Below are 11,693 nucleotides of genomic sequence, written 5' to 3' on the forward strand. Positions count from 1 at the left end.
TGAGGGAGCATACCACCCTGTTCTTATCGGCATTCCGGTCATAATTTCTGGCGTCGCAAGCCCTTCGGCAGTCTTGTTGAGAACTTTGGATTGGCTGGGGCTGTCTGGCAATGCTCTTACTCGACAATACAGCATAACTATGCTCGTCGAAACAAAGATAATCCCATCAAAATGTGTTTTCTACCTTTTATTTTTGCTTTGTTTGTGCTCATAGCAAAGTTAGTTAAAAGCAAACTACATTAACGATGGTGAATCCAGAGGTTTTTTTTTTTTTTTTTCCAGACAAGAATTTAATGGCATTAGTGTATATATATACTCTTAGTTTGAGTACGATTTGGTGCTGCATGAAAACTTTTCTTGCTACATTGATGAACTAGCACAGTGTCTTGAGAACTTCTAGTTCATTATAATCTTCGAGAGAAAGTCGATGCCGCCGAGGAGATGGGTGGAGATCCTTCTGATAGGAGGGAGGAGCTTGTAACCATTCCAGTCAGAATTTTCCAAATCGCCAGCCCTTTGGCAGTGTTGTTGTGCACTTCGTTTTAGCTGGTGCAATCTGGCAAAGTTCTTACTCTACAATGGAGTGATAACCACACTCGTCAGAACTTGGATAATCGAATCAAATCAAAATGTGTCTTCTAACTTCCATTTCCGCATTGTTTGTGGTCATTTGGAAGCTAGTTTAGAGCAGCCCACATGAGCCATTGGTTGAACATGAACCCACATGAGTACAGATTTCAAAATTTGAATTGAAAAGGTCAAAGAATGAAACAAACTCTCTTTAGTCAACGAACCAACCTAAAATTATCCAAATCTAGGCAAATATATTAGCAAAAAAAAAAAAAATTCTCAAGACCACTTTTAATTTTAAACCTAATTGATTACTTTTATGTATGTTTGATAATGTGATTCGTTTATGTATGTTTAATAATATGATTGAACCTTTTTTTTTATCTAAAATAATATTAAGTTGATTTTTTTAATATTTTTTTATGATTCTAATATATTGATTTGAAGAATAAAATTAAAAAAATTATTTAAATATATTTTTAATTAAAAACTATTTTTTAAAAAACATCTAGCACGTTACCAATTGGAAAATTTGGGGGAATCATCTTGTGTTATCCAGTTTTGTATCTATTGTTCTAAAGAGCATGATATTCAGCAGTTTGTGCTGATTGTTTAGTCACAACCATACTTGAACAATATTGTTGTAGTTCTGTATAACACATTCAGTTCACCTCATGTGTTCAACTGTCTTCAAACATATCTTGACCTGTGTTTCTTGTATTAGGTTCCATTACACGTGCTATGACAAGAAATGTGGCCCCATACACAAGTCTATTGAGGCATTGGACAAGATGAGCGTGGACATAATTGAAAAAGGGAATGCAGATGCGTTTAAACAATATCTGTCGTAGTATGGCAACCCTATCTGTGGAAGACATCCTATTGGTGTTTTCTTGCATGTAAGTGCCCAAATCTCAGAAGTTACCTAAATGGCTTTTGATATCAGCCCCAAAAGATGTTTGCAGATGTCTTTACAACTTTTTTCTTCCATTTTCTACATGTAATTTTTGCCAGCCATGTTTTACTTCTATTTAGTTGAGTAATTCATGACAATTGGTTTCCCACATATCACACCAGTGATAAATTTAGGTTTAAAACACTGTGTAAAATTTTTTGGATATATTATTGCATGTTTTTTTAGTTTCTATTGTATCCTTTTGTTTGGTATCTATGATACTCTCAGATGTTGAGAAATTGCTCGACAAAGATGAAGATCAAGTTCCCAGCAGTGTCAGCTATGCATCTGCAGCAGCGAAGGTCGATGCTTGAAGCTGGGATATTGAGCATTCAAAATTTACTTGTGTGGAAGCAATAAACAATTTAAACTAATTTGAATTAAATGTTTTGTGCAACTTAATTTGAACACGCATTTGCAAGGATCCATCTTGCTATGCATTCCTTGTTTATAGACTGAAGATAACAACGAAGCCTAATTCCCTTTTCCTCGTTTACTGTTCCGGGCTCCATCACTAAATTTTAATGTCAACAGGGGTCGTGGTAGTTGAGCAGCATTGGGCATTGATCTGCCATTATTGTCTGTCTACCGGAAAACGCCTTGCAATACATTGCTCTTGACTGAAATAGGGTGCGATAATTCAAGTAAAAAATGGTGGTTGTGGTGATATGGGCAGTAAAAGAGGTGTGTAATTCCATGACCCTCTCAATAGAGAGTTCAAGTGCAAAATGGCAAAATGGTGGATTTCTTGGGCATCTTTAATGACCAGGTCAGTGGAAATCCAGAGACTACAGTTAGTTTGGAAGAAGGAAGGCAAGCCCGGCCAGTGAATACGAGTACAGATATGGATGTGGTGGGTCGTTGAGCGGTCTCCATATGGTTCTCTCGGAAGCCAAAAATCCTTGGTGAGAAGGTGAAAGATTCGAGGATTGTTGGCTTTCAAGTCTTAGTTCATTTTGGATTATATTCGACTTCATAAGCATATCATGGCTTTAGTTAGCTGGAAAAATAAAACAAAAGATTGATAGCTGGAAAAATAAAACAAAAGATTGAAAGAGACTTTCTTTCCCTCTATAATCATAGTTGAGTCATGTTTAGTTGTGGGTTAGCTAACGAATCAATTCAAATTAATCTTAAAATGATATTATTTTAAATAAAAAATTAAATAGTTGTAGATAATTTTAAAAAAATCATCAAAATTGACCAGTTAAATCTCAGATTTGGCCAAGTTAAGGGTCAACCTATAATGTCACTCGAATTTAGGAATTTAACCAAATTAACTTTTTAAACTGGTCAGAAGCAAACCTGTCCTGGATCAGGTTGACGTTACAGAACCATGGTTCTCCTTCCCTCGCACCATTTGTTGACATTGCACGAGGAAAACAAACAATTAAAGAAAGGAGGATTTAGCGAAGGACAGTTATTGCTGCATGCAGTAAGCCAGTAACTGATCACAGTGATGAAAAAAACCATGCTCGTGCATTATTTATGGGAACCACCGTGCATGGTTCGCGTTAACAGCTAGGATCAGTGACTGCATAGCCGTGACTGTCTATGACAAAATTTGGAAAACTAATGGTTTTATTTTCATAGACCATGGCATATCTTATTGGATGATACCATAAATTACTGTCTTAGCTACTCGTTACAAAGACAAACATCTGTATTTACACACACTTGGCCAGCCAAAGTTTGAGCATAGTTTTCATACTCTGAATTCTCACTGATTAGCTTCTGATTCAGCAGGTATTTTAGTTGCTGATCCGTTTTCATATGCTGTCAGCATACTCCATTTACCGGCAGAAATTGGGGGCTCAAAGACAATAACAGCACCATCTTTCAGTCCCACAGCAAACTGTTCAGGTTCCTGAGGATGTGCAGCAACGACAAGCGGATACACTCCCAAACTACAGCCACAAAAAGACCACAAGATAAAATCATTAGCCAATTATCAGATCAGATATTTGACAAGGCTTCAAATACACAGGAATAACGAGAGAACAACTAGAAATGTATGAGATTGGCAGCTCCTCTGCTGTAATTCATTTCAGTGTGAGGGTTACCTTGAAGTGGGAGAAAGGTAAGCAGTTGGATTAATCCGACAGTATAACTGAAAATCCGAAGCATCAAATATAGATACAAGCCCATCTTCAAAGCTAGCATACACCATCTGGCCATCACACGAGAATGTTGCATGGGAGATTGGTGCTCCAAAATCGCCTGGACTCCACTGTAAACATAATAAAGGAATAAAAAAATGCTTCTATTTATATCCTCACTGAGCAGTCCAATGACTGAAACACAGCTTCTTAGACAGAGAGAGTGAGAACCTGCTTCACACACTCTAATTTTCTGGCATCATAGATTGAAAGGCAAGTCTCATGTACTGCAAGGAATTCTGTCTGATTCTGATGAAACTGGATGTCTGTATCTACTGATAATGAAGAAAGTGTTCTGTCATCGGGAATCTGCAAGAATCTGCTCCTCTCTTTTCCCCACCCTTCAACTTTCCAGACAAAAATCTGCAGAAAAGAAAAGAACATGACCGCATAAGCACACTTCAGACAAATAAATGAAGTCAAGGCAGCATTAGTTAACAGCAATGCCTGAAAATGCTGTTGGAAATCCTCATCAAGGAAAGTGAGCATTGGACTTATTCCATATAATTTCAACACTAACCTGAGCATCTGCTCCAGAAGAAACAAGTACATTCAGATAATTAGAGAATGCAAGACCAGAGACTCTTTTAGAATGACCCTGAAGTATGGTATCAACCTGCATGAATTAAGGAAATGACAAACTTTGCTTGATTTTGCTCTTGTAAGCATTGGTGCATATCAGGAGAAATACATACCATAGCTGAGCGGACATTATAAATTAGAATCGTGGAATCATCTCTCCCTATAGCAAGTATGTTGTTATCTTGAGGGTAGAAAGCAATACATGTTGCTGCAGGTTGTTGCATGATAGGCAGCATTGTCTGTTAAGTTTAAGAATGTTCAGTAAGTTCCTGTGTGCTTGCAAGCAAACCCAAAACACATGAACAAATCCAAAAGATTTGAAATCATGTTATGTGTAAAAGATAAATATTTTTATATCAGAAGATGACAATAAAAAGCAAGAAAAACACCTGTGACAGGTATTTTAAGTTTCAAAAACAATAACTTAGAGCCATATATGAAAGTTTTAAAATAAGTTAAAATGTACAAGTGGAAAGTTTTTCATCCCAAGTAAACTTAGAACAATTTGGAAATCATGACAATAATTGGATGATTTGGAGTCAAATTGAATATATAGAGATATCAAGTATACAGGACAAAGAAGATCACACAATGCTAATGAAAATGTGCATGGATCATGGAGAACTTCATAAATTTGAAGAATTTGTAGACTGCAAATGGTGTTCATGATACCTTGAATTTCAGCAAGCTATACAAAGAAATTCTCCCTCCACATGCTGACAGGAGATATGAATCATTCTTAGACAGGGCAAAGCAGGGAACTGCCTCTTCAAGTCTGCTGAGTGTAAGGTCATTTGTCATCAGTCCTGAGCTGCTACTGGGTTGCCACAATTGAGGGGGAACTTTTGCAGTTGCCTACCATTAACATTTCATCACAATGGCATTATTAACAACAGGTAACACATTTCAAAGAACAATTTCAAATGGAAGGATAGAATTGTTCATGTCTCTTGTCTTGCTCACCTTGTCACTCGAGTGAGTGTCATTCTGTGACCATTTCCAACATAAATGGGAGGCATTTGATGTTAATGCCAAAATGGTGTTACCAGCATGGTGTTACCAGCATGGTTGTAAATGAGCCTCGATATCTACATTTGTGTGAGAGAAATCTATTTATTAAATTCTCATCCTTTCACAGTATATTGCAATTTTTAAGGGTCTCAAATTCTCAAGCAATTGCAACAGTATCTCCAAAAGCAAAGATCTGTGTTGCTTTGGAATATATAGAACATTTTACAGATGATTTTAGGGATCCTTCCAAATTTAAAATGTGTACACATGTATTGAGAAATCCCATCCTTCATATCCAAAACACACAAGTTGATTGTACAATATGCAAAGCAAGAACCAACAAGAAACTTAAACTACCAAGAAACACAAAGGAGAATAAAACAACAATCTATGATAATGATCAAAACATCTGAAAACATGTCTACATTCATAGGACTTGAAATACTTGAAGCAGAAGGAATGAAAAATAAACCAAAAGAAAAATTGAGCTGGTAGAACACAGGACAGTTGAACCTTGTTTGTTTTCATGGGAGAAGGAAGTTGCAGAATCTGGAACTGAGAAGGGCTTGTTATTAAAATGAGCCTCCTGCTCTTCGATGTAGTGGATTTTCCAATAATTTTAGATTTCACTACCTCCGAGCTTTCTGGGTTTCCATTCTGTAGAAGATTAAAAAAATTGCTTAGTACTCCAAGCTTCCAAGTAAATTCCAAAGTCATGACAAGACCTACCTCAAGATAGGATTGTATTAAGCAAAAAACAACACATTGTGAAGTACAAGATATAGTGTGAATCCCAGACAAAATCTAGAGTTACCCACGTTTGTGACAGCTTCATCTGCAGCTCCAGCACAAGCAACAGTTGAACTCGGTTCAATACCAAGCTGCCAAAAAGGAATAGCATCAGACAGTGATCTATCTTCTAACACAAGATACAACTGTATTAAGAATGCCCACCATCTTAAAGTTATGACAGAGATCTCCAGAAGCATCATCAGAACAATTTTGTGATGTATGCAGTGAATGGAGACCGCTATCTTTTGCCAAGATCTTGATTTTGTTGTCATTTGCAGAAACAGCTAACAGCGTGCCTTCCTTATTGAATCGAACACGGGGGTTTTCCTTCCGATCAAGAAAAAAAAGGAGAATTAAATAAGAAACTCAAGACGCCCTTCTTTATGTATGGAATGTTTAATTGAAACTCAAATCAAATCACCACTTGAACCAATCTTTAGTAAATTGTTGTAGAAATTTAATTAAGACTATCACCAGAAACGTGATAGACCATTGAGAAATTTATACCTTCACCTGCATAATGATTGCCATGGTAAAATTGTAGCATCACAACAGTACTAAGGAACTTACTGGCAAGCCTCCCTCAGCATCAATGGTTGTGAAAAGCTCAACTTTGTCCATATCCCATATTTTGATCACATGCTCATCACCAGCAGCTAAAACCTGGTTCTTCATTATATCAAACTGCACTACACCCGAAGAACTCTTCCGCAATCCTATATAGGTTCTTTTTATGGAACCTTCAGAGTCACCCCATTCAGCAAGAAATGACTCTCCAGATTTACTGGTCCCACATGAAAAAAGCCTACAAAGCATTCAATTACAGCATGATTTACCCATCAAATATTAAAAGCATGTGAAACATTGCAAAAGTAACTCAGTCTGAGTAAATGAAACCTTCTATCTCCACTATAAGCCATTGATGTACACCCCAGGCCAAGAGCATCAGAATCTACTCTGGCTCCTAGATTATCATATAGGCACACTTTTATGTTGCTGTTCACTGATGTTGCAGAGAGAAACTGAGGAATTAAAAATAAATAAAAAGTAGAAGCAAAGATGGAGTCATCATGAGTTTGAGAAGGCATGGAGAAGAATCAATATCACCACCATGAGCAAGAGTAGAATCGAGAGTAATCCTTACATGAACGTTTCCCTTGCTATGAGGACAGAGAGAATAAACAGGAGCATCATGGCCTTCAAAAGTATACATTTTGACACCACTGGTCACATCCCATGCCTTAAATGACCATCAGAAAAATAATGATCACTCTCTTTCCAAGACAAAAAAAAATAATCCATTATCTAATTCTAATGTAAAATAAAGCCAACCTTAACTGTCTTGTCATCACCACATGTAATGACCAACAGTTGTTTCTCAGGGGCAGAGAATGCTAGGTCATTTACACCACCAACATGAGCATCAATCTAGATATAGGAAATAAGTTAGTGAATAAGCTCAATAAGACAAATATCCAATGAATGAACAGAGAAGTAAAAAAAATTAGTAAAGTTAATAGTATAATTAGAAACCTACCTCCAATTTCTGCTGTGCATCTTTGGCATCATTATAAGAATATATTTGCACCATGTGTTTTGAATATGCAACCCCTTTTCGAAATCAACACAACAAGGTTAAATTAATGAACAAGCAAAGTCCAAATGACAGGAAGTGATTTCTTATTGTCTTCCATTATCTCTAAACTTACCGAAGAAACAACCTTCTGGGCTCCAAGCAACACAATTCACAGAAACACTAGGATCCTCGAGCAAAGTTGCCTGGATTTACACAAGATCATTTCATATTTCAGACCAATGATTATTTTCCTGCTAAAATGGAAGCTTTGTATAGAAGGGGACAAACCTTGAAAATCTTTGAGCATGCTGCAATATCCCAGACCTTAAAATTCCTTGAAAGTAAACTTTCCCCTGATCTAACTCCCACAATCCTATGTCCCCCACAGAAGTTCCAACTGAAGTATCAAACCATCAGTTTCCATGAGTAAACATTCAGTTCAAATAAGGTGTTTATCCCCAAAGGCCTAAATTATGAGAGTTATTGAAAAGATATCCTTATGAGTAGACCTAAAAGAACAGTCTGATGTTCAGGGTGAAAATCCATGCTTGTTGGAGATGACCCCTCATTTAATATCCTTAAAACATTCTTAGGCAAGTCATTCTGATGTTCAGGATGAAAATCCATGCTTGTTGGAGATGACCCCTCATTTAATATCCTTAAAACATTCTTAGGCAAGTCATCAGAAATGTCGATGGAGCTTTGATCAGGACGAGAGTCAGCTGATATTTCCTGCATACATGGAAACCGTGACTTCAGTAACAAATTGTCATTGTCATTATCATTTACCAATGTATCAAAAAAAAAAATCAAGCTTACCTTGTCAGAAGGCCTTCTTAGGATTTCAGTTTCACTTTCAGGAATACTACTGTAATGTACACTAGTAATATCCTCTGAACCATCTGTAATAGTAGCTGCAAACATATAATTGATAGTTAGCAATGAAAGGAATTTTTTTTTTGTAACCACAATAATACGGCTTTCATACAAGGTCATAGAAATATTAATGAGAGAATCATGAACCAAATCCTATGTTTGTTGGATCACCGAGAGACAAAGCTTCACTTGAAATTGAAGAGTGAGCCTCAGAAGATGAGGTAGAATTTGAGGCTAAGGAAGTTGAAACTAGCATTGATGTGCTTTGAGAAGGCTGGACAAAATTATTGAAGCTCATTAGAAGGATTACATTTGAATACTGTTAAATGGAATCAAGCTGGCTTGGTTAGGAACGATACTTGAATCAATTTATTGGAAAGAAAGAAAAAAGGAGGAAAATGATCATCATTCTTCTCAAGTCATACCACTGGATTGCTATCACTTGATGTTGAAAATAAATGATCATCTGATGGAATTGGTGCACAGACATGATCCACAAAAAGGGTTCTTATATCAGGATTTGGCTGTGGATATGCACCAAGAACATGCTGCCAATTCAGACTGTCAGATTAAATACCAAAATCAGTTTTCTCTCGATGCCAAATAAACATATCTAGAAATTTTGAGGAGAATCCAACATGTGTATGTTCATATAAAAGTGTGAGTACTTGCATATACTCCATGTTTGTATCTAGTGCCTGTGTTTGGTGTGTGGCTTGGTGTATTCAAGTTGTGATGTGAAGTTGACAATTTGATTACCTTTGGTTTATGAGGCTTCGTAATCTATGACTTGCAGCATTCGGAAATTCCAATTTGTCACTGAAAAGGGGGTTTGCTTCAATAAGTTTCTTAAGCTCAACCCTCATAACTTTTCTTGCAGAGTCTGCATCACTATACATGGAGAGTGACTCATGGTCCCTGTACAACAACAGGAGAATTATGCTTAGCATGCTACTCCTATGGAATGTAAATAATAATAACAACAACAACAAAAATAACATATGCATACCATAGATTTGTACCTTATATCATTCAATGTCAAAAGCAAAGTCATTTCCTTAAACAGCTCCTCATTATATGGGACAAAAGTTTTCAAATCCTTCACAAGGATGTCTAAAGCCTTGGCACGGTCCTTGCTGTAAAATCAATTAACAAATTTCAACTAGGATTTGATGTGACATGCATAATGCCTGCAAAATGATTTCATGGACAAGTTTGTTGAAAGAAAGAAAGCTGCAGTCTTACTTGTCCAATGCCTCCAGAAATTTCTGCTTCCTAATTTCAAAATAGACCTTCATCGAGAATCTATTGTCAGATAATTTTGTGAAACAAGAAAAATATCTCTCAGCCTCATCCCAATCACCACTGCATATCATATCCTCAAAAAACTTCATGTTGAAGTAATAACTACTTTCACGCTCAAGCCTAGGCATCGATGATAAAGCAAAGCGGATTACACACAATTAATCAACTGATTCATCAAGAAATCGCATAATTCATCTAAAAGAGCCTGATAGAGAAGGAGAAAGTAACATACATGCGAGCAGTTTCTTTGAACCCTTCCTCATCTAAGAACTGTGAGATTAACAAGACAAGATCTTTACTGAGAGCAGACATCTCCACCGCAGCCTTGCTTGTCACTTGAACCTCTAAATGAATCCAAATCACAGGATTTGTTAAATTAAATAAAACTTCGCAAGTTCTAGCTGAAAATGTAATTTGAACAGTCCATACATGAAAAGAGAAAAACAATAAATCCCCATAACTTCTAACTCACAAGATTTTGATTTTCTAGGACACCAAACGAAGGGTTTGAGTTTTGATCAGGTGAACATGAGCCCAAAACAAACCAAAAAATAAGAGATGACAATCATCTACTCAATGAAAGACAATTCTCTCTTACATCTCCATCTAATTGAAGATATAAGATTTTGATCAAATTAAATGCTCCAATTAAGAATAATTACGCAAAGAAATTGATGATTCTCAAACAGAACACAGTAAATCAATCAAGAAATTCTGGGTTCTTAACCAATCAAGACAGTACCCTTTTTAGCTTAAAATCACTAAAACTAAAGCCAAACACCATTAAACAAGATAAAAGTGAGAAAAATTTCACAACATATAAGAGATGGGCTTCAAAGAAAAGCAGAGAATAAAACAAAGTTAGGTGAAAGCTCACCTGGCAAGGGAATTGGATAGGGTCAGAAAGATAGAGTGAGAAAGAGATCAGTAAGTGACCATGACTCTTAGCTTCAAAAAACAAAAGGGTCTCTTAATAAGTGATGGGCATCGAAGAAAAGCAGAGAAAAAAACAAAGCTTGGTGAAGGCTCGCCTGGTAAGTGAATTGGACTGACTCAGAAAGATTGAGTGTGAGAGAGATGAGTGCCATGACTTTAGCTTCAAAAAGCAAAAGGGTCTCTTTTAGGCGGACACGTGCTTTTCTTTTTTTACTTCAAATTAAACTTTTTTAATATTTTTAAATTACTTTGATATACTAGTATAAAAATTATTTTAATATATTTTTAAATATAAAATCATTTGAAAAGCGAACATTATCTCGTCCAAACAACATTATTTCTCTCTGTGTTTTCTTTACTTTAACAGCTGAACTCAGACGCTCTGTGCTCAAATATAACAAGACTGGCGACATGTACGAGATGATAAGTCACTGGAGTTATGACTGATAAGTTATCTTGGAAAATATGTGATCCGACGGAGTGCGTATAAAAAGACTGTTGTAATGGGGTCCACTTTTAGACAAATGTCGTTCATTCAGAGAGCGCAACGTCAGATTTTAGACACGTGATACAACTTTCTTATAGTGCCAGAATTTTCCTCGAAGAAACATTTTGGCATCCCACGTAAACAACTAGCAAATTTTTATTTACGTAATTTGTTTTTATGTTTTAAAAATATATTTTTAAAATTTTATTTTTTATTGTAAATCAATTTTATTTTAGCATTTTTATAAATTTATTTTTAATTTATATTCAAATAAAAATTACTTCAAAAATTAATAACAATCACATTACTACTTGAGTTTTGAATGTAAAAAGACTTTTTTTAATAAAAATATTATTGATAAATAATTTAAATAATAATTTTCACTTTTTTTTTATATATATATATATATATATATATTATTAAATTCAATATTAAAAATGTTTT

The 11,693-nt window shown here is 35.7% G+C and overlaps 1 protein-coding gene across 1 annotated transcript; it reads right to left on the bottom strand.

Moving 5' to 3' along the window:
* Positions 1-2,985: 2,985 nt before the first annotated feature.
* On the bottom strand, positions 2,986-10,957 carry LOC105136121 (topless-related protein 1-like). Its single transcript, XM_011041325.1, is given in 28 exon segments — positions 2,986-3,432; positions 3,589-3,755; positions 3,856-4,047; positions 4,205-4,300; positions 4,380-4,505; positions 4,939-5,121; positions 5,230-5,319; positions 5,322-5,354; positions 5,791-5,934; positions 6,096-6,158; positions 6,232-6,396; positions 6,640-6,874; positions 6,967-7,091; positions 7,214-7,309; positions 7,402-7,497; positions 7,607-7,680; positions 7,779-7,848; positions 7,934-8,004; positions 8,007-8,042; positions 8,155-8,377; positions 8,465-8,559; positions 8,669-8,795; positions 8,947-9,082; positions 9,281-9,439; positions 9,544-9,657; positions 9,767-9,946; positions 10,059-10,170; positions 10,704-10,957. Coding segments are annotated over 27 exon segments (3,363 nt in total). The 5' UTR covers positions 10,139-10,170; positions 10,704-10,957; the 3' UTR covers positions 2,986-3,245.
* Between the last annotated feature and the right edge of the window lie 736 nt (positions 10,958-11,693).

Source organism: Populus euphratica, unplaced genomic scaffold, assembly GCF_000495115.2.
Source record: "Populus euphratica unplaced genomic scaffold, PopEup_1.0 scaffold51.1, whole genome shotgun sequence".
Classification (NCBI taxonomy): Eukaryota; Viridiplantae; Streptophyta; class Magnoliopsida; order Malpighiales; family Salicaceae; genus Populus; species Populus euphratica.